This window comes from Myotis yumanensis, unplaced genomic scaffold, assembly GCF_028538775.1.
Source record: "Myotis yumanensis isolate MYYU_CA2020_CCGP unplaced genomic scaffold, mMyoYum1.0.hap1 SCAF_7, whole genome shotgun sequence".
In the NCBI taxonomy this organism is placed as follows: Eukaryota; Metazoa; Chordata; class Mammalia; order Chiroptera; family Vespertilionidae; genus Myotis; species Myotis yumanensis.
In genome coordinates this window covers 35,797,323-35,821,419 of record NW_027223758.1, presented here as the reverse complement: position 1 = coordinate 35,821,419, position 24,097 = coordinate 35,797,323, and the positions used below count along the sequence as shown (strand labels likewise).

The following is a 24,097-nucleotide window of genomic DNA, read 5'->3' as shown; positions in this document are numbered from 1 at the left end:
TCATCGATGTTTCTGACTCTCTATCTCTCTCCCTTCCTCTCTGTAAAAAATCAATAAAATATATTTAAAAAAATAAAAATAAAAAGGAAAACAGACAAATGTTAATAAGTACTCCTGTACATTGTTGGTATTTATCAATAATGAAATGTTCCAGACTAGAAATTCTCAAGGTTTGCCACCTAAGGACCCTTACAACTCTCCTTAATGTATTAAAAGAGGCCTGTGTGACAAGACTTGCTTCCCAAGGAAAAAGAAGTATTACTACTGAGGCAGTCCAGCACGATTAGGAGTTCAGGCTGCTCTGATGTCAGACAGATCAGGTAGCCAATCCCAGCTCCACCACTTCCTGGCTACATCACCTTGAAGCCAGTCATTAACTTTTTTGGCCTCCATTTCCTTATCTATAACATGGGGGTTCAAACAGTCCCTACTGCATGGAGTGACTGTAAAGAGTGAATGAAAATGTAGATGCACATACACGCATCCAGTGAAGTGCATGTAAAACACTTAGCATGGTGCCCTTGCTGGAGTGGCTCAGTTGGTTGGTTCAATTTCCAGTCAGGGACATACCTGGGTCATGGGTTTGATCCCTGGTTGGGGCACATATAGGAGGCAACAAATTGATGTTTCTCTCTCACATTGATGTTTCTCTCTCTCCATCTCTTCCCCCCCTTCCTCTCTCTCTCCCTTTCTCTCCCCCCCCCCCCCCCCCCCCCGCTTCTTCTTTCTCTCCTCCTCCTCTCACTAAGCATGTCCTCAGCTGAATTAACAAAAAAGCAAGCATTGCCCAGTCAGTGTGGCTCAGTGTTTGAGTGTTGACCTATGAACCAGGAGGTCATGGTTCAATTGCCTGGGTTGAGGGCTCAATTTCCCTTCCTCTCTGAAATCAATAAAAATATATTAAACAAAAATAATGCAAGCACTTTAGCATGGTGTGGGGTCATGTGCTCAGTGCTTAGTAAATGGTGGTGCTGGGGGTTACTTTTAGTAATATCCTCCTTTTAAAAAAATGCTTTTACTTATTTCAGAGAGAGGAAAGGAGAGGGAGTGAGAACTAGAAACATCAATGATGAGAGAGAATCATGGATGGGCTGCCTCCTGCACTCCCCCTACTGGGGATGGAGCCCACAACCGGGGCATGTGACCTCCTAGTTCATGGGTCAGTGCTCAACCATTGACCCCACCAGCTGGACAATAATATCCTCCTTTTAAAAAGATCACTTAGAATTGATAGTCTCCCTGAGGCTTTTTGAGGAGCACTGGGAGGAGGTTAAAACAAGAGGTTTTCTTCCTGAAGCCCAGCCCTGGAAAAACAATGGCAGAGATGATCCTGAGGCCTGAGGATTCCATCATTTCCATCTGAGGTTCCTCTAGAGCAGCGGTTTTCAACCTTTTTCATCTCATGGCTGACATTGCTAAATTACTAAAATTCTGCAGCACACCAATATATATATATATACTTTTTATCGATCTGACAATAAGTTATAATTTAGATTTATTTACAAAATAATAATAGTAATTCCTATCCTTTTTGCTCCAAAGTGACGTTTTAAAAAATCAGGTGCCTATACTTGTATACAAGAATTTCTAGTACCAAGAATTAACTAATCAGAAGCAACCTTATTATGCGATGTGTCTAATAAGATGCAACTCTGTTATAGGATCTACTAGTATATATTTATGGTTCAAGACGGCATTCATGCCAGACAGCTATTGTTGTATTGGCTGTCATCATCATCATCATCATCATTATTTACAATCTAAGGGAAAAGAGGTCTAAATAGTCAGGTATTGCATGTTTTAAACATTCTTGAGGCACACCAGTTGAAAATCACTGCTGTAGAGTAAAGCCCTTCCTATGGAGAGAGTCATAGAGGAGACAAGGACCCAAGTACAAAGCAGCCTTGGGTAGAGTTTTGTCACATTAACCCAGCTTCAAAACCTGCTTGTTCTAGTTACCAGCTTTTTAACCTTAGGCAAATCACACAGCCTCAAGAACTTCAGTGTGATCACAGAGTTAGTATTTGCCTCCTGGATTAGTGGAGGAATAAATGAGAACTGTAAAATGCTTAACGTGCTTCCTTACCAGAACTTGCTTAACAAATAGTTGCTCTGCTTATTGTGATTTTTATGGTACAGCAAGATTGAGATCAAGAAGATAGCATATTGCTCCAACCTGTTTGGCTCAGTGGATAGAGCGTTGGCCTGGGGACTGAAGGGTCCCGGGTTCGATTCCAGTCAAGGGCATGTATCTTGGTTGCGGGCACATCCCCAGTAGGGGGTCTGCAGGAGACAGCTGATCAATGTTTCTCTCTCATCGATGTTTCTAACTCTCTAACCCTCTCCCTTCCTGTCTGTAAAAAATCAATAAAATATATTTTTTAAAAAAAAGAAGGTAGCATATTGATGCGATTTAAGAATGTGGGGTCTGGAATGAGACTCTCTGGGTTCAAACCCTATTTCTATTATTCACTAGTGTTGTAACCCTGGACAAATAGCTTCTCTGTTCTTCAGTTTCCTTACGTGTAAAATGGGGATAGTAATAGTACCCACTCATGGAGTTATTGGAAGGACTGAGTGGGGTGACTAGTTCCTCCTTTTAGGAAGCACCATTAAGAGTATGTCTGTTATTTTCAGTGAAGAGTTGACCCCACACTAATAAGAATGATCATTAAATGGATACTGTCATTTAATGAAACATTATCTATATAGAACACTAGCCTTAGACCATCAATTACACTCTACTGATTTCTAAGATACTTTGAAACTTCTGTTGTAAACTAGGCTTTTCTAGTCACAGCTTTAAGGCAAGCATGTCAAACTCATGGCCTGCGAATGTTTTTGCGGCCCAGCCAATATAGCGGTATGTAAGAAATGTTTTAATAAAAATTTTGTAACTTAATTTTTACAATATCTTGTTGTACATAATTATTAATAATGAACTACAACATTCACTAATGACTGATTACTATAATTGTGTTGCATTCATTTCCCTTATGCACCTTACGCGCAGGCACTCCATTTCTCTCCACTAATACTAGCAGCGAATATTTTAGCAGCCGATTGCCACGTCATTAGTCTTGTACTGACTTGTTTGGTGTGCGCAACAGGAATTATTTCACTTTTGGAGAACAAGAAAAATAGGTTTATTTGCATTACGCTTATTAATTTGTGCAGTTATTTAATGTTTGGTAAGTTAATGTTCAAGAAAAAATATCAATTTTTATTAAAATGTTTTATTATTTTATGTTAATGATGACTCATTTATTTCAGCCCTTTGTATTCAGCATGTCTCTATCGAAATAAACCTATGTTCCTATGAAAATTGAAGGTTTTGTTTTTTTGCAGCCCACATAAACTTAAACCTTGTTTATTTGGCCCGTGTTAGTCTTTGAGTTTGACATGCTTGCTTTAAGGTGATCTGTTATCTTAAGCCATTGAAAGGGAATAGCTATGTGTTTTGAAAAAAAGAAAAGAAATCAGTCTTTTTCTTATGACAAAGACAATGCATGTTCATTATAGAAAATTTAGAAAATACATAGAAGCAAATGTATGAAAAATCATTCATAATCCCACAAGACAGAGATAACCACTGTGAACTTTGTTGCCTAGGCTTTTAGCCTTTTTAAACAAGTTTGTTTATGCATATGGTTTTTAAATTTTTATAATTCTTTATTGTTGAAAATATAATTTTTTTTTATTGATTGAGGTAACATTAGTTAATAAAATTGTTTGTGCATTTTTTTTGTTAATCCTCACTCAAGGATATTTTTCCATTGTTTTTTTGTTTGTTTGTTTGTTTTTTAGAGAGAGAGTAGAAAGGATGGGGAGAGACAGAGAAAAACATCTATGTGAAAAAGACATATTGATTGGTTGCATCCTGCATGTACCCCGACCAGGGCTGAGGATCAAGCTGCAACCGGTACATGCCCTTGACTGGAACTGAACCTGGGACCCTTTGGTCCAGGGACTGACACTCTCTCCACTGAGCCAAACTGGCTAGGGCTGTTTATACATATTTTTTAAGAAATCCTAATATATATCTCTTTTGTAACCTTCACTTAATAGGATTATAAACATCTTTCCGTGTCATTGCAAATTTTTTATACCATCATGTTTAATGATTCCATAATGGCCCATTTTATGTAGGGAATGAAAACATTATTAATAAAATGAATATAATTTAAGCCCGGCCAGTGTGGCACCATGGTTAGAGCATCAGCCTTCATACCAAAAGATCTTTGGTTTAATTCCCGGTCAAGGGCACATGCCTGCGTTGCAGGTTTGATTCCCAGACCTGTTGGGGTGCATGCGGGAGGCAACCAATGGATGTATCTCTCTCACATAGATGCTTCTCTCTCTCTTTCTCTCTTGCTCCTCCTCCCTCCCTCCTTCCCTCTCTTCCACTCTCTCTCTCTCAAAAAAAAAAAAAAAAAAATCAATGGAGAAATCCTTGGGTGAGGAGTAACAATCAATCAATAAATAAATAAATGTTAATCTGGAAAAAAATAAACACATGTCTTGAAGATAGTACATAAGGAAGAGTGTTATAAAAATAGTGTTGGGAATGTGCTCTCCTTAGAGCACACCTGCACCCCTTTTTCTTGGGCATGAACTTTTGTTCTCTTTTTCCTAAACTCTAAGGGTCCCCACAAGACTTGCAACCAGGGAAGCAACAGCAGCTCGTCCTGGGCTAATCCCCTGAACCTGTCTCCAAGGCTCCCTTTTCTCTGACTTTTCAGTAAGCTAAAAACAGCCCTGCCTTGGCCCACTTCTGTCATGTGACTTTTACTTCTCAATGAGTCCAGGAAGCCTGGTGTGCCTCACTTCTTTCTTATAAAGTTTTTAGAGAGCCAAAGCAGCACCATCTAGGCTCTCTCCTGTTGCTTCTTCTATCCTAAGCTCTTCTTTTGTTTCACTGTCCCCAGCTTTAATAAATATACTCTCAAGAAAAAAAATAGTTATGGGGTTTTAGAACATCCAAAAGGATCGGTTTCACACTCTGAAGAGCTTAAACAATGACTGTAGGCATAATCAATTGGTAACTTAAATAGGACATGGTGTTAATAGACTTGATCCCTTTATTCATCTTTGGGCTGAAGTGTTGTTGTTTTTTGTTTTTAATTTTAAAAATTCTTTATTATTGAAAGTATTACATATGTCTCCTTTTCCCCCCATTGACCTCTCCCAGTTGCTCCTCCCCCCAGCACTGGCCCTCACCCCCCCTACTGTCTGTGTTCATTGGTTATACTTATATGCATGCATGCAAATCCTTTGTTTATCTCTTACTCCCCACCCCTTTGGGCTGAAGTTTTATAAAATCTTTATGGTTCTGGAAATGTTACAATAAATATTCCTGTGGTATTTTGGGTTGCTAAAGGTAACCCGACTTCCTTGTTTTCCTTTCATTGGAATCCAAGCCAAGAGGCTTTCTGTGAGTTTCCAAAGCACCTTGTATATCAGGGGATATTTGACAGGTGATTTATTTGAAAAGTTATAGAAAGTTTCTTGATTTGGGGACCCTCCAAATCTAATTCTGATTGATGAGGCTGGATTATTCCATACATCTATTTCTTTTTACAGGTAGTGCCTTCCTCAGTGCTATTTTTCTTGCCTTAGCAACATACCAGTCTCTGTACCCACTCACCTTGTTTGTCCCAGGACTCCTTTATCTCCTCCAGGTAAGCACTTGTTGGTCAGAAGCCAGTACTCAAGTGACATTTGATACATGGCCTGGTCTCTGCTTGGGGGAAAGGAGGGCATGGCTTAATCAGGCAATGGGACTGGGTCTCCAATTCACACTTACTAGTACAGCACAGGCTTGATTGGAACATCGTGTTAAGATGGAAAGCAAAATAGTTGTCAAAGATTAATGGTACTATGTCAAAAGAACAGTGGAATCAGTCCAAAGGGGCTCCTGCTGGCTATATTTAGGATATTTTTAGCATCAAGTAATTGTAAAACACTGAATAAATAAAAATCTATGTGTCCATAGTTATGCTCAGAAAAGGGGTGAGGAGAGGGGGGAAAAGTACACATTATCATTAGGTTTGGCTGTTTTACCAATTTCTTACTCTGAAAATTAATAATTAAAAGGAAAGAATTAAGCAGTTCCCTACCTTTTAAAAAGGAACTACGGTTCTTTCCCAATTAATAAGGCAAAATTCTACAGAAGAATGCAGCTTATAAATGTAGAAGGAATGACAGAATAGCAGATCACCAGTGAAATGACTGACTCTAGCAAAGATCATCAAGGATGTCAAATCTTCAGGTGAAAGATTTTTGGAGAACTAGGATATTTGCATGGTGCCAAAATATTACGCCCCACTCCCACCTCTAAATTGTCTGCTAACAGAAAAGGGAAAAATAAATATTTACAAAGGAATGCTCTGGCTGTCACCACCTTAACCAAGTAATCCAACTCAGCATCACTTACAGCAGAACAGCCTGACATGATGTGCTTCTCGATGTGATGCAGCACAAAGTGCACAGCATCAACTCCGAAGTATTCTGACCTAAATGGGTAACCTTCATTAAGCCTCTAGATATGACTTGTGGTTTTTAGGAAATACAAGCGTGGAGGAACAAGTTAAATGATACCATGAGGAAACAGTAAAACAATCAGAATGTAGGATGGTCTATAAGATAGCTAGCTGGTCTGGTTCCCTTGAAAAGTCATTGTCATGAAAAAGATCAAGTGAGAGTACTGTTCTAGACTAAGGAGACACAATAACCAAGTGGAATGGGTAAGTCTTGATTGGATTCTGGTTTGGAAAAAACAGCTATAAAGTGTGTTTGGGGAACATTTAGAATATTTTGAATATACATTAGCTATTAGATGATGATAGAGAGTTGTTAATGTCTTGGATGTGATCATAGTATTGTGGTATATAGGAAAATCTCCTTACTTTTTAAATATGTGTATATATATATTTATTTTTTAATACTTATTTTTATTGATTTCAGAGAGGAAAGGAAAAGGAGTGAGAGATAGAAACATCAATGATGAGAGAGAATCATTGATTTGCTGTTTCCTGCATGCTCCACACTGGGGATAGAGCCTGCAACCCAGGCATGTGCTCTGACCAGGAATCAAACTGTGACCTTCTGGTTCATAGGTCAACACTCAGTCACTGAGCCATGCCAGCCGGGCAGAATCTCCTTACTTTTAGGAGCTACATGCAGAAGTGTTTTGGGGAGAGGTGTCATGATATGTAGAAAATTTATGCACAGATAAAAATTTATATACACAGATAAAAAGTATGGCAAAGTGTTAATATTTAATCTCAGTGACAGATATATGGTTGATTAGCGTATTCTTTCAACTTTTTTGTGTGTTTGAAAATTTTATAGTAAAAAGGAGGGAAATAGAATATAGGCTCTGAAGTTGTCCTGGCTTGGATCGGTATTAGCTTTGTGATCTTGGGAAAGTGACTACTTCTCTATGCCTTGGTTTACTCACCTATAAAATGGGGATAATATAATAGTAGCTACTGAAAAGGGTTAATACATATCAAATATTTAGAACAGTATGATAAGAGTTCATAGATATCAGTTATGGTTCATAGAAAGGACAGGGTCACCAGCTTGAAGGTACATGGAGTGATGAGGGAGAAAAGAAAATTTTTCATTTTCTATGGTCAAAGGAACTGTGAAAGTTAGTTTGTACTTCTTTGACACTGCAAACTTGCCTCCATTCTGCTAGTGGAATTTTGAGAGGGTAGGAGGTGGACAAGCTAGTGTCCAATCAGTGTGAGAGGCAAAGCTTTTTTTCTCTTCCCCATGTGAGATACAGGAAGGCTTCAGCATCAAAGGCAGGGGATGCTGCATCTAGCTCACTAGTGAGTCACTTATGAGACTGGTAGTTTGAGCCTTCTGGTCTCCTCCCCCATCTTTACTCTTCCTCTGACCTTGGCTTAGGGCCTAGTTTCCAAATGAGAGACAAGCTTAAAATGTTATGATCTGATAGCGTGCAGAATAAAATAGAGAGCCCTAAAGTGCACAGGACCTCGAGGCCGAGCTGTGAGGCTAGCAGAGGTGCCGTCAGTGAAGTTCCTAGTTTCCTCCTTCCTTTTGCTTGGGATTCCTAAAGCCTTGGATCCCCTTACATGGCTTGAGGTTCTTATTTTCTTTGAAAGAAAGTAACAGAAACCAGGGGAAAATTCTTTGTGAGTGCCCTTAAGGATCCAATCTGACCTCTTGTCTTTGAACTGAAAGGGTTACTCCTGTGATTTCAATACTTTCTGGAGTTTGGGGTAGATTACATGGTTCTACCTTGTATCAAAGGAGCCAAACCCAACCAGTTTTTTCTTGATAATGGGTCCCTTCCCTAGGCATTCTTTGGGGCTGTTCAGAATTCTTCACATCTTTTCTCTTTCCCCAGCAGCTTTCTGTTGTCTCTGCTGTTTCTAGGAGGGGGTCAAGGCAGAGGTGGCAATGGTGTTAGCTTCCTTTTCTTTTAGAACAGGTAAAAATGAGGGTAAGGGAATGATCATGCATTTACAGGTCTCATCCTTAAACTCTAAGAGCTTAGGTATAAAAAATTTTGTTAAGAGTTTCTTTTCTCTCTTTTTTAAAATTTTATTTTTCAATTACAGTTGACATTCAATATTATTTTGTATTAGTTTCAGGTGTACAGACAGCATAGTAGTCAAACAATCATATAATTTACAGTGATTTCCCCAATATTTCAAGTACCCACTTGGCACCATACATAGTTATTACAATACTAGAGGCCTGGTGCATGGATTTTTGCACTGGTGGGGTCCCTTGGCCTGGCCTGTGTCCTCTCGTAATCTGGGACCCCTAGGTAGACTTGGTAAATTATACATTACTTTATATTTTCAGAGCTTTGTTTCCCAAAGCAAACCTGACTCTCCACACTGTCTTAAAATAAAAAAAAATTACACCTAAAATTTATTGCACATTTTATAATCACAGATTTGCCAGGGGAAAAAAATCATTTGCACCCAAACATTGACGCTAACACTTTAGGTCCAGTAAGCACTGAGAACATAATAGCAATTGGAAACTTGGAGCTTGCTAATGGGATTTGCAAAGAGTGAAACCTCATCTCCTGGGTGTGTGCTTAGGACTCTCTCCCCTAAGAGAGCTGCTTTGAACAGTGTACCTGATTCAGTTCTTCATGCCTGTCTTTTTCACTTCCCACCTGTTTCTTTTTAAATATCATTAGTAGAGAAGAATGACAAAAAACACACACAAAATTTTGCTTTCAAGGTTTTGTTTTTCTCCTCTGGGCTGTGGTTTCCTCTCTTCCTTCCGTTTGTCCCTTCCTTCTGTGCTAGATGGCAGTATTTTTCAGGAAAAGGGAAGGATCAAGATAGATGACCAAGGACAGGTAGAAGTGCAGAAAGGAACTCAGAACCTAAGTGCCTTCTTCTTTGAATTTATCTATGGATGCCTCTTTGTTGAATTATTTTTCATCCCCAGAAATGTACTATTCTCTTGAAACTGTATTTTAGAGCAGTGTTATCAGTAGAACCTTTTGTGGTGATAAAAATGGCCTATATCTCTATATTGTTAATATTGAGCAATGAAGTGTGCTAATGAGACTGAGGAATTGAATTTTTAATTTTAATAGATTCCCATTAATTTAAGTTTAAATAGCCACACCTGGCTAGAGGCTGGAGTACTTTATTTATTTATTTATTTATTTATTTATTTATTTATTTAAAATCCTCACCAGAAGATATGTTTTTACTGATGAGAGAGAGAGAGAGAGAGAACATTGTATGAGAGAAACATGCATGGTTTGCCTCCCATTTGTGCCCGGCAAAGTAGGTATATGCCCTGACCAGGAATCAGTCAGCACTGGAGGATGGTCCCACCAACTGAGCCACACCGGCCTTGGCAGGAACACACAGTTTTACAGAATAAGCTTAGAGAGGGTTGATCAGATTCCCCTCCCCTTATATCTGTTAACAGTAATGTTATCTCTAGTTTAAATCTCTTGATTAGCTTCCCATTGTCCTTAAAATCTTTACAGTGGAGTTATGATGTCTATAATTTATTTTTTCATACTTTTCCATAGACATCTGGCACTATATCCATGCCAATTAGCTGCCTCAATTTAAATGGCATTGAGTTACTTTAATGAAGCATCTCACTCCATTGTGGTCATATAGTTTGAATCAGAAAGGCCACACTCCACAGGTGGCTGTTCTCAGTGCTTTGCTCTCTATAGCTTGAGCTTCCCCTTTATTAGTTAGCATGTGAATGTCAGAAACTGATTGGATTTTTATTGGTGAGACTAGAGGCCTGATGCATGAATTCGTGCCTGGGTTTGATCCGTTGGCCTGGCTGGCGATCGAAGCCTATCAGGGAGGGGGGCCGGCCAGCTGGGGGGAGGGACCACGGGAGGTTGGCCAGCTGGTCGGGGGGCCAGCTGGCCAAGGGGAGGGACCACGGGAGATTGGCCAGCTGGGGGGAAGGGGACACAGGAGGTTGGCTGTGGGAGTGCACTGACCACCAGGGGGCAGCTCCTGCGCTTAGGCTTTTATATATATACTATAGGCCCAGTGCACAAAAATTTGTGCACTTGGGGGGGTCCCCCAGCCCAGCCTGTGCCCTCTCGCAGTCTGGGACCCCTCGGGAGATAACGACCTGCTGGCTTAGGCCTGCTTCCGGGTGGCAGAGGGCAGGCCCAATCCCTAGGTGCAGCCCCTGGTCAGGCTCAGAGCAGGGCCGATTGGGGAGTTGGGGCGCCACCCCCTGTCATGCACAGAGCAGGGCGGATTGGGAGGTTGTGATGCCACCCTCAGTCACGCTCAGGGTAGGGCCGATTGGGGGGTTGGGGCACCGCCCCCTGTCACACTCAAGGCAGGGTCGATGGGGAGGTTGTGGCGCCACCCCCTGTCACGCACAGAGCAGGGCCAATCAGGGGGTTTGGGCGCTGCCCCCTGTCACGCTGATCCCGGTGCTGGGAGCCTCACTGCTCCACTGATCCCAGTGCTGGGAGGCATATTACCCTTTTACTATATAGGATAGAGGCCTTGGTGCACGGGTGGGAGCCGGCTGGTTTGCCCTGAAGGGTGTCCTGGATCAGGGTGGGGGTCCCCACTGGGGTGCCTGGCCAGTCTGGGTGAGGGGCTGAGGGCTGTTTTCCGGAAGCGAGTGACTGAAGCTTCCAACCGCTCCTTGTTTTCTTTTTTTTTTTTTTTTAATCTGGGCCAGCTTTAGCTCTGAGGCCTCGCTGCTGTAGCTCAGAGGCCGGCAAGTGAGGCGGGGACATTGGAGTCCGCAGCAAGCAAGCCTCATGTTCGCTTCCAGCTGCCTGGCTGCCGGCCGCCATCTTGGCTGACAGTTAATTTGCATATACTCACTGATTAGCCAATGAAAAGGGTAGCAGTCGTATGCTAATTACCATGTTTCTCTTTTATTAGTGTAGATAGATTATTAATTAGCAAAATGAATTTTAGAAGTAAACAACTCCAAGGGCAACAGAACTCCTGTCACTTCTGCTCTGAGTGAACCCCTTGCAAGTGGCAATTTAAGCAATTAAAGTGGCTTAGTTAGGTGGAGGATTGTCCTGTATACCATAAAGGTTGTGGGTTCTATTCCTGATCAGGGTGCACAGGAGGTAAGTAATCAATATTTCTCTCTCAAATCAGTGTTTCTCTGTCTCTTTCTGGGTGTGTCTCTCTCTGTCTCCTCTCCCCCGCCCCCATCCCCTCTTCTCTAAAATCAGTGAGCATATCCTTGGGCGAGGATAAATAATAAATAAAAGGGGAGAGAGCTGGGACTTACTTGACCTTCTAGGATAGTTTGTGTGAACTGTTTTGTGCCTGCTTGCTAATGAATTTTTGTTTAATAAATGTTGCAAAATATGCCAAAATCTGCTCTGGAGCTTGCTTTTTTTGTAGAGGAGAATCTATCTCTCACCAACCTCAAACTTCTTTCAAGGTAACTGTTAAAGAACCTATGCACTATACATGACTAAAATGGTTACCAAATTGCACACTTTAAAATGGTTAAATGTACGTTATATGAATTTCCCCTTTAAAAAAAATTGGATACTATCATTAGCAGCCCTGAAATCAGTACTTCTTCAGGGACACTTGGATTCCTTTTATTGAAGAATGTTATTTAGAAACCAAGGGTTTTAGGTATGCTTATTGTTATTAGGGAATTATTGCTTCTAACAGAGCTATGAAATAATGTATGTATGCTAACTGACATATACACACATCTATAATTCTTTTTTAAAAAATATATTTTTATTGATTTCAGAGAGAAAGGGAGAGGGAGAGAGAGATAGAAACATCAATGATGAGAGAGAATCATTGATTGGCTGCCTCCTGCACGCCCCCTACTGGGAATCGAGCCTGCAGCCTGGGCGTGTACCCTTGACCGGAATGGAACCTGGGACCCTTCAATCCGCAGGCAGACACTATCCACTGAGCCAAACCAGCTAGGGTCATCTATCCGTTTATACTGTTACCTATGATTCTAGCCAACACCACAGGGTTCACTTTAGTCTCTCCCTTTCCTTATAACTTCTTTCTCTTAAGAGTGAGAAACCTAGCTTTCATTGTCTGCAATATATTTTTTGTCTGTTTAATTCTAGTATGCACATAAAGTAGTTCTAAAATTGCTGTGAGAATACCCCCATAGAAATACACTTACTGACTTGATTATAGCATTCATATATAGTTCTTACTGTCTTTAGCCTTACAGTATTCTGTCAACTTACTGTTTCTCATAGTCACTTAGTTTAGTTCTTTCTATCCCCATATGACCCTTTAGTGTGGTTATGTTATTGATTTGTGATATAGTTAGGTTAACTTATTACTGTTTATATTCATTTTTTAAAATATATCTTACTGATTTTTTACAGAGAGGAAGAGATAGGGACAGAGAGTTAGAAACATTGATGAGAAAGAAATATTGATCAGCTGCCTCCTGCACACTCCCCACCGGGTATGTGCCCACAACCAAGGTACATGCCCTTGACTAGAATTGAACCTGGGACCTTGAGTCCGCAGGCCGACACTCTATCCACTGAGCCAAACCGGTTAGGGTTATATTCATTTTGGATTTCCCCTATGTCCTGGTTGATTTTAATTGTTTGTTTGGGGGGTATATGAAGGGACTGAAATATGATTCTAAGAGTCAGCTCTTCAAAAAGATATATTCAGCAACTCTAAGACTGACATAGTGTCCCAGACCCACAAGGAAGTGAGACAACAATCTTTCTGCTTTTCTAGTCTGCTGTTGTCTCTGGGCAAGTTTATCTAGCTCATCCATGACTTGTGTTGTCAAATCTTCATTGCACCTACTTTTCCTTGGACCAGTAGTTCTGACAATGTCACATCCTTGTCTTCATTTCAACTATTAGATTAATTTATTGCTCAAAATTCTCAGTATGTTCCTGTTTTTTTACAAGCAGAATGCCCTAGTCCCGAGATAAAATTTCCCAATGGGGACATTTGAGGAGGTCAAATCAGGTTGATTCAGGCCATGTCCAGCTCAAAGTCGAAGAGTGACTAAGATATGCTTCTCGTCTGAGTGCTCCAGTATGAATTTTTTAATACAAACCACATGCAGAAATAGATGATATCCTATATATTTTTAAAAAGATATATTCAGAGGATTATTATTCTGTCCTCATCCCTGCTTTTTTTTTTAAAAATTTATTTCAGAGAGGAAGGGAGAGGGAGAAAGAGATAGAAACATCAATAATGAGAAAGAATAATTGATTGGCTGCCTTCTGCATGCCCCCTACTGGGGATCGAGCCCACAACCCAGGCATGTGCCCTTGATTGGAATCGAACCTGGGACTTTTCAGTCCATAGGCCGATGCTCTGTCCACTGAGCCAAACCAGCTAGGGCTCATCCCTGCTATCTTGGTCTTTGCTTTCTACCTTTCCTGTCATCCTAAGTAATTATTTTCTTTAGTTTTCGGTTTATCTTGCCTGCATTGCTTTTGCACAAATGAATAGATCCATGTATTTTTTTATTTTATTTATTCATTTAAATTTTTTTTTTTTTTTTTAGATAGGGAGGAACGGGGAGGGAGGGAGGGAGGGAGGGAGGGAGGGAGAGAGAGAGAGAGAGAGAGAGAGAGAGAGAGAGAGAGAAAGAAAGACAGAGAAGGGGAGGGGAGAGGAGGGGAGAGGAGAGGAGAGGAGAGGAGAGGAAAAGAGAGGAGAAGAGAGGAGAAGAGAGGAGAGAGAAACATCCCATAGATGCCTCGACCGGGGATCAAACCTGCAACCCAAGTATGTGCCCTGACCGGAATCGAACCCGTGACCTTCCATTCCACAGGACAGTGCTTCAACCACTGAGACACACCGGCCAGGGCACACATATATTTTCTTACATCCTCCCCTCCTTTCTTGTATACTAGATACTCTTTTTGTGTTCTGCTTTTTCCACTTAACATTATTTCCTGGAAATTATTGAAACAGAGAGATATTCCTTATTCTTTTTTTTTTTTTACAGCTGCATAGTACTTCATTGTGTGTTAACTTCTCTCCAGTATATGGGAATTTAGATTGTTTCCAGAATTTTGCACTTAAGTTAATGCTTCAATGAGTAACCTTGTGTATGTGTACTCTTGTATTATTGGAGGTGTATTTTTGAATTCCAGGTAGATTTCTAGAAGTAAATTACTGGGTCCAAAGATAAGTGCATGTGTAGTTTTGTCAGGTCTTTTCACCTTTCCCTCCAGAAAGCATATACAAATGTTCTATTCCCACCAGTAAAGTAGGAGAGGACCTGTTTCCCCACAGGTTCACTAACAGGATGTGTTGTTACATTTAAAAATTTTTGCCAGTCTAATCATGAGAAATGATGTCTCAGTGTTGTATTAATTTGCATTTCTCTAAATATAAGTGAGTTTGAACATTTTTTTCATATTTGTGCGTTGTCTGTTTATTCCTCCCTCCTCCTCATTTTCTGTTGGATTTAGATACTTTTTCTCTAAATTTTTAAGAATCCTTTATGTATTAAAAGTATTAAATCTTTGCAAATATTTTCTTCTAGTTTTTTAGTTGTCTTTTGACTTTGTTTATAGTTTTTTTTTTTTCCTTTAACAGCTTTTATTATTTATCAAGGTATACTTTATCTGCCCTGACTGGTTTGGCTCAGTGGATAGAGCGTTGGCTTGCAGACTGGGGGTCCCAGGTTCGATTCTGGTCAAGGGCATGTACCTTGGTTGCGGGCACATCCCCAGTGGGAGGTGTGCAGGCGGCAACTGATCGATGTTTCTCTCTCATCGATGTTTCTAACTCTCTATCCCTCTCCCTTCCTCTCTGTAAAAAATCAATAAAATATATATTTTTAAAAAAGATATACTTTATATACCATACATTTTTACCTATTTAAAGTGTACAGTTTAGCCCTAGCCGGTTTGGCTCACTGGATAGAGCGTCAGCCTGGGGACTGAAGAGTCCCGAGTTCGATTCCAGTCAAGGGCATGTACCTTGGTTGCAGGCACATCCCCAATAGAGGATATGCAGGAGGCAGCTGATCGATGCTTCTCTCTCATCAATGTTTCTAACTCTCTATCCCTCTCCCTTCCTCTCTGTAAAAAATCAATAAAATATATTTTTAAAAAATAAACTGTACAGTTTGTTTTTAGTGTATTCACAGAGTTGTGCAGTCATAACCACAATCAATTCTACAACTTTTTATCACCCAAAAAGGAACCCCATATCCATTAGCAGTCACTCTGTTTTCTCCCAGTGCCCTCTCACCTCCAGCCCTCTATTCTGCACATTTATACTAATAAAAGCCTAGGTGGTCCTCGTGCCCTCGCGCAACGTCATCACAAGATGGCCACCACAAAGATGGCCACACGCACAGCGGAGGCAGGGCCCTGCAGCCGCTCCCACATGGTGAGACCTGGGAGTCCCACGGCTCCGTGCAGCACAGAGGAGGCGGGTCCCGGCAGGGGAAGGCAGTTGGGGGCAATGGGGCCAGCAGGGGAGGGTAGTTGGGGGCGATCGGGTCAGCAGGGGAGGGCAGTTGGGGGTGATCAGGTTGGCAGGGGAGGGCAGTTGGGGGCAATCGAGTCAGCAGGGGAGGGCAGTTGTGGGCAATCAGGTCAACAGGGGAGCAATCCTGAAAGACACTATACACTTTATGTATTAAAAGACACAATCCTGAAAAAAACTGTACACTTTATGTATTAAAAGTATTAAACCTTTGCAAATATTTTCTTCTAATTTTTCAGTTGTCTTTTGACTTTGTTTATGTATTGGGCCGGCAGGGGAGGGCAGTTGGGGGAAATCAGGTCGACAGGGGAGCGGTTAGGCGGCAGTCAGGCCAGCAGGGGAGTGGTTAGGGGGCGATCAGGCTGGCAGGCAGGCGAGCAGTTAGGAGCCAGCAGTCCCGGACTGCTGGCAGTCGGACATCCCCCAAGGGGTCCCAGATTGGAGAGGGTGCAGGCCAAGCTGAGGGACACCCCCCTCCCCTGCATGAATTTCGTGCACCAGGCCTCTAGTTTCATATAAATGGAATTATGCAATATGTGGGCTTTTCTTTCATTTAGCATGAGGTTTTTAAGGTTCATTTCTGTTGTAGCATGTATTATTAGTACTTCATTCCTTTTTATTGCCAAACACTATTCCATTAGTATAGTATTCTTATAGTATGCTATATTTTTTAAAAAATATATTTTATTGATTTTTTACAGAGAGGAAGGGAGAAGGATAGAGAGTTAGAAACATCGATGAGAGAGAAACATCGATCAGTTGCCTCCTGCACACCTCCCACTGAGGATGTGCCTGCAACCAAGGTACATGCCCTTGACCGGAATCGAACCCGGGACCCTTCAGTCCACAGGCCGACGCTCAATCCACTGAGCCAAACCGGTTAGGGCGTATGCTATATTTTATTTATTCACTCAGTTGATAGACATTTGGATTGTTTTTACTTTTAGGCTATTATGAATAATGCTGCTATGAACATTCATGTATAAGTTTTTGTGCGGACATATATTCTCATTTTATTTATAGTGATTTTGTTGCACAGAACTTTTCATTGTAATGTAACCAAATTTAATCAGTCTTTTATTGCCTCTGGATATTTTAGCTTTCCCCTACATCATAGTTAAAGACAATTTTACCATGCTTTTTCTAGCATTTCATGCTTTCATTAAAAAAAATATTTACATCCCTAATTGATTTGGAGTTTACTACAACAATGGTGTGAGATATAGGTCTGATTTTATCTTTTTCCAAATGGCTACCTAAATTGTCCTGGCACCATTTATTAAAAAATAAGTATTTTGGTATAATGCTGGACTTTTTGTTCTATTCCACTAGTCTGTTTGTCTATACAGTATATGTGCCAGTATTGCACTGTTTTAATTAGAGGTTTATAGTGTATTTTAATGTCTGATAGGGCTAGTCAACACTTCATGATTTTTCCTTATCACTTGTTTTCCTAGCTATTCTTGCATGTTTGTTTTTCCATACGACCTTTACATTGTTTTGTATAATTCCATAAAGTAGCTATTTGACATTTTTATTGGGATTGCATTATTGAATTTAATTTATAAATTTGTTTAAGGAGAACTGACATATTTATAATGTTGAATCATTTTAAACAAGAACGGGAGATATCTGTCCATTGGTTCAAGTTGATTTTAGTGTCTTTCAGGATTGCTTTAAAATTTTCCTTGAATAGGTTTTGCACATTTCCTGTTAAATTTAAATCTGAGTTTTATTTTCTTTGGTGTTATTATAAATGTGGTTTCATCTACCATTGTGTCCTCTAATTTTTTATTATTTGTGCATTTGAAAGCTATTTCTGTGTTAATTTTTTACCCTGCCACTTCACTGAATTTTGTTGTTGTTATTTTCATCATAAATAGTTGTTGCATATATCTAGATACTAATATGATTTCTTGAAGCTGTTTGTGAGATATATATATTAACAGCTTTCTTATGTTGAACTAACCTTGAATTTTTGGAAAAAACTCAACCTAGTTATAACACAACTTTATCATGATCTTTTTCATGTGTTGCTGAATTATATTACATAATATTTCATTTAGCACTTTTGCATTTGTATTGGTTAAGAGATTTTGGTATCAAGCTTATATTATTTGCTATGAACGAGTTAATTTAATATTACAGTCATCTGTTCCTTGTATGTTGATAGAACTTTCCTATGAAACTGGCTGGGCCTGCTCTTTATCAGGCGGACATTCCCCGAGGGGTCCCAGACTGCGAGAGGGTGCAGGCCGGGCTGAGGGACACACACCCCCACCCCCCGTGCATAAATATCATGCACTGGGCCTCTAGTTGATGAATAAAATAGAACTAGAGGCATGGAAACGTTGAACAGAATGGTGAATCTAGGGCGGGGGGGGGGGGGGGGTTGTGGGAAGAGAGTGTGAGAAGAGATTAAAGAACCTGTAGACACAGACAATAGGGTGGTGAAGGCCTGGGGTGGGAACTGGGTAGAGGGGGACATTGCGGGCGGGGGGGGGGGGGGGGGGGCGGACTCTGTAAGTACTCTCAACAGTATAGATTTCTTAAAAATAAATAAATAAATGTCCCCAGCCCAGTGGTGTAGCTCAGAGGTTGAATATTGACGTATGAACCAGGAGGTCACGGTTCAATTCCCGCTCAGGGCACATGCCTGGGTTGTGGGCTCGATCCCCGGTGGAGGCATGCAGGAAGCAGGTGATCAATGATTCTCTCTCATCATTTTTTAAAAATATTTTTTTATTGAATAAGAGTGGTGAAAGGGGACATCCCTGTCTTGTTCCTGTTCTTAGGGAAAAATATATTTTTATTGATTTCAGAGAGAAAAGGAGAGGGAGAGAGCAATAGAAACATCAATGATGAGAAACAAACATCAATCAGCTACCTGGGAGTGTTATATTTTATAAGCTCTCATGAGACCAAATTTATTAAATATGCTATTCACATGTGCCACTTGGTTACTGGTTTTTGTCTGTTTGATCTCTTCAGTTATACACTGATGATTGATTTGTCTGTTTTTCCTTTGTAGCTCTGCCCATGTCTGTTTTATATATTTTGAGACTGTGTTATTACATATATAAAAATTTAGAAATGTTAAATCTTTCTGATGACTAGCACTTTTTATGATTATGGAGCATCCTTATCTCTGTAATACTTTTTACATTAAAGTTTATTATCTGGTAACAGTATAACCAAACTAATTTTCTTTTAGTTAGTGTTTACCTAGTATATATTTTCAATCCTTTGATTTTCAACCTTTTTATTTCCCGTGTTTTGCAGGACAGATCTTGAAGTTTAAAGTGATAACTGCCCTCTGTTATTGACCTCCCTAAATGTACCGTTTTGCCTTCTCTCCTAGCGGCAGTACATCCCTGTGAAAGTAAAGAGCAAAGCCTTCTGGATCTTCTCTTGGGAGTATGCCATGATGTACATGGGAAGCCTAGTGGTAATCATTTGCCTCTCCTTCTTCCTTCTCAGCTCCTGGGATTTCATCCCTGCAGTCTACGGCTTCATGTAAGTAATGATCTCATTAGAAAACTCTGGAAGCTAATTTGGTTTTCACAACTCCAGCTTCAATCAGAGTGCGAGCAACCACAGGGAGCATCTAGACACCATGGTCTTCAACTTTAGTGTGCATCAGAATTACCTTCAGGGCCTGCTAACACCCCCATTGCTGGGCCCACTTCTAGAGGTTTTTAGTAAGTCTGAGGTAGGGACCAAGAATTTGCATTTCTAACAAGTTTTCAGGTGATGCTGATCTGCTGGTCCAGGAAACGCACTTTGAGAACCACTGGTGTAGGGCATATATTTGATCTAGTGCATTCTCTAGGGACATCCAAAGCGACTGCCAGCCTCTGCCTAGAAGGTTTTGGTTCAGTCCCAAAGAGGAATGGATGTATTCCTTTGCTGCAAGAGGGTCTCTTTAAAATAAAGCCACCTCCCACGTGTCAGCCTTTTTAGAAAAAATCAAAATGGGTTTGCAGTAAGAATTCTGCAGACATTTCCAAACGCTCTCTGTATGTATACTAAAGCAGGTAGCACTGCCCAAGCTTCAAGGAGCTCACAGCCCAGTGGGGTGGTAGACACTTAAACCAGGGTGGGGAAGGGACCTGGAGTGGCAGGCTCCCCTTGGGGATCCTGGGCTGCTAATTTGTGTTAAATCCTGGCTGAGTATAACAATATCTTAGTAACTTTCAGCTCTTCATGCTCTGCCTTGGATAGGAGTGAAAAGCCTTTCCTGGTTTTCTGCTGGCCACAGACTGTGTTCTGTACCTCATTTCACAGATGAGGAAATGTAGTTACAGCAGAAGGCAAGGCCTTGCCCTGGGGGAAGCTGTGTTAGTGAAATCTGACCACGAGTCCTTCCCTATATTTGTTCTTCATGCTCCATATGTTCCCCTTTTAAAATTGTGAATGACATCAGTTTCCACTCCATATTTTTTCAAAAAAAAAATAATAATGTAAATTTTTAGAAGAGCCAGAATTGCAGCCAATTTTTATCTGATACAACTCAACAAAAAGTTTTCCAGTTAAACCCGTACTTCTCAAATAGGGTCTGGTATCCTCGCCAGAATCTGCTGATGATTCCTCAGCCCCTAGAAGTCTCACTGCAGTGGCTCCTGCTGTGGGATGCTGAGCAGGAATGGGGAGGAGCAGAATCTTTGAGCTTGTTCCTCTAGGCAAGTCTTTGGAATGCCCCAAATAGATCCTGTTCATGTAGAACCCATTCCTCTTTTGTTACAGTACTGAGTGTCTCCTAATTTTAAACATCTATGTCTTGGCAGTACAATAGGAGCTGGTCTTTTTATTTCTAGCATGAATCCCTGCCTCATTTCAGATATTTGATACATGCCAGAGTTTGGCTCAGCTAATATTTATTATAGGTTGTCATTCTCGGCCCCTTGTTTTTGTTAATTACCTTCATCCAGGGTGCCTATAGAGCCCCTCACAGCCTGACCTCTGTGGAGACAAAGTCATTCTTCACAGCCTAGTAGTGATCAGCGTCTTCAGGAGAAAATCAGGTTAAAGCAGACCATTTATAACTTTGCTCTCCTTTTTCTCTCCCTTTGTTTTCTTCACTCCAGACTTTCTGTTCCAGATCTCACTCCAAACATTGGTCTTTTTTGGTACTTCTTTGCAGAGATGTTTGAGCACTTCAGCCTCTTCTTCGTGTGTGTGTTTCAGATCAACGTCTTCTTCTACACCATCCCCTTAGCCATTAAGCTGAAGTAAGTGGTTGGACCTGCTCCTTCTTTGTTCCGAGAACCATTTGTAGCCTTGCAGGTGCCTTTCAGATTGGGAGCATCTGCTATTAGGTTTCTGCCATCTTTGCCCAGGGAACCCTGCCCTCAATTGCCCTGGGTGTCAGTGGCCATAGCCAACAATAGAGTCACACATGAGTGCAGGCTGCAGGGAGCACCCTGATATTTCTCCTGGCCTCACTCTGGGGCACTTGCGCCCACACTGCTGCTGAGTCCACTCACTGTTTTGGATAACAGCAGAGGTTGGAGTTGCAGATTGTCTTTGGAAAAAGTGAATTTTATTGGGTGTCCTGTATCAGCAGCCCAGTGACAGTTCGTTCAAGGGGATTCAAGATGTGTTAGGTCAACAGGTGAAAGGCCACAGATAGTTCCCAGTTAGACAGCAGCACCACCATTATGTGAAACCCCACCACCACCACCAGGCTCAGAAGTGTGGGGACAGAGCATATGAAGATACCTGACCTCCCCCACTGCTGCCCTCCTGTGCCCGGATATGAAGCTCCCTGCAGTGTCTCCTTCCAGTGTGGGAACAGGGCCCTGCAGGCCACCTGTCTCTAGGTAGTGTCGCAGGAGGTTCTGGTCTCCATCCTTGTTGGCACTACATTTTTACTGGTCTTTTCAAAGAAATGTTGCAGCTGTTACCAGCTACCTAAAAAGCCAAAGCCAGTGATTTGGATTATCTTTAGGAAGATGATCACTGAGGTAGCTGAACCCTTAGAAGCTACTGGGTTGCGTGACTTTGCCAAGCTGTGTTTCTGTAGTTGCTCTGTAGACGGGTTGGAGTGTTTGGGTGTGTACATGTTTATTGGATTTTCATGTTTGTCAGATTTACACCCATTGAGTCACCCTGACCTTTGACCTGCAAGACAAGAATGCCATTAACCTCTGAAGAAAACCTCCATGAGTTGGGCATCCAGGAACTGTGCAGATGTAGGCCACGTGCATGTTGCTTAGAAATAGCTAACAAGGGTGTAGATCTGGCCTCTTTCTGTTTGCTTCCCTTTTGCATGTGGTCAGCTCTTGGAGGAACACTGGAGACTGAGCTCTGTCCCCGCCCTGCCTGATCAGAGCTGTCACTGTGCTAGGCACTCAGGAGAACAGTATCGGTGGTGCTTAGGTGTTCTGAAGACAAACAGCTCATTCGCTTACTAGCTAGCTCGACTTTCCTGAACCTGATTTCCTCATCTGCACAGTGCAGGTGACAACACTGCCTACCTCGAGGGGCAGTTGAGGTGTAGTGAGGATCACGTGCAACGCTGTAAGAAAAGGCCCAGCACAGAGCTTAGCAGAGCAAGGGTTCAGGGAATGGTAACTATTTTGTTATTAGCTTAAGGTAACAAGAACTCCAGTTCCAGCCCTTACGAGCTGAAAAGCTGCCCAGCTCTCAGTTCTCTTTCTGGAAAAGAGTTCATCGTAGCTAAGAGCCTGTAGACCCCACTGACCCAATTGTCAGAGGAAAAGCATCAGCAAGGCAGCACTTCCTGCCCTGCGTCCAGTTGTCAGAGGGGCCTCTGGCCAGGGAGACTACCTAGTTACAAGCAGGCTTTTAAGCCCAGTAATAAAGAACGGCTGACTTCATTTGTTTTTTCCTTGGTGGCTCCTGGGGGCTGGTTGTGGGGAGGGTGATGGGAAATGTCTCTGTGCGCTGTTTCTCTAGTGTTTGCTGAGCCCTCCTTACCACCTTGGGCATCTCTGGGTCCCCACAGATTTTTGTTTGTTTGTTTTTAAATATATTTTTATTGATTTCAGAGAGGGAGAGATAGAAACTTCAACGATGAGAGAGAGACATTGATCGGCTGCCTCCTGCACACCCCTACTGGGGATCAAGTCTGCAACCCAGGGATGTGCCCTGACCGGGAATGGACCCATGACCTGGTTCATAGGTCAACACTCAAACACTGAGCCACGACAGCCTTCCACACAGTTTTTGGCTCTGCTACTTGACCTGGGCCCAGTGTCTTATGGGTAGCAGAGTCAGCCCTTGCCTGAAGTTCCCTGGAGAGTAGTTTTGGGTTTGAGGGATAGAGTCAGGAGTTTCAGGGGTGGGCCTGGTGCCTGACTGATCTCTGTCTGTATGTCTGTCCTGCCCTACCCCAGGGAGCACCCTATCTTCTTCATGTTCATCCAGATTGCCATCATCTCCATCTTCAAGTCCTACCCAACAGTGGGGGATGTGGCCCTCTATATGGCCTTCTTCCCCGTGTGGAACCATCTCTACAGATGTGAGTATTCATTCCTGCCTCTTATCCCCTGGTGGCCGGTATGTGTCAGCCTAGCCTTGGATGAAGCAGCCAGGGAAAAAGGAATTGATGGGCATTTGATGGGCATGGCAGTGACATGAGGCACAGTAACTGCCTCCTTGGTGCTATGAACTAATGATGAAAATAAAAATAACTACCATTTATTGAGTACTTACTATGTACCTGGTCATTGTGGTCCTAAGAGTATTACATGCATGACCTCATTTTATCTTTATTCCAGCCTTTGAGGAAAGTATCCCCATTTTGCAGATGAGAAAACTGAGGTACAGAAAGGTAGAGCCGCTTGTTCAAGGTCACGTATCTGGTTAGTGGAAGGGCTAGCATTGGAATCCAGATCTGTGAGCCTCTAGCCAATACTGTCCAATAGGACTTTCTGTGATGATGAAAGTGTCCTATGTCTGCACAGTCCAATAGAGTAGCCACTAGTGTGACTAAGAAACTGAATTTTTAATTCAGGTTAAATTAACCTTAAGCCATACCTGGTGAAGGCTATCATATTAGTGCAATGCTAGACTTAGGGCTTTGAACCGTTTCTAAGAGCTGCACCCGAAGGTCTATAGAAGACAGATGGCAATACTGGATTTCCTGCCCACGTGAAAACCCCTTTAATCTC

General features: G+C 41.7%; 1 protein-coding gene across 1 annotated transcript in view; it reads left to right on the top strand.

Moving 5' to 3' along the window:
- Positions 1 to 24,097, top strand: part of PIGU (phosphatidylinositol glycan anchor biosynthesis class U) — an 87,079-nt gene that overhangs the window by 44,125 nt on the left and 18,857 nt on the right. Inside the window, exons 7-10 of the mRNA XM_070420175.1 lie at positions 5,584 to 5,681; positions 19,321 to 19,475; positions 21,047 to 21,190; positions 23,321 to 23,445. Coding sequence (XP_070276276.1) covers positions 5,584 to 5,681; positions 19,321 to 19,475; positions 21,047 to 21,190; positions 23,321 to 23,445 — 522 coding nt within the window. The remainder of the gene's footprint in view (positions 1 to 5,583; positions 5,682 to 19,320; positions 19,476 to 21,046; positions 21,191 to 23,320; positions 23,446 to 24,097) is intronic.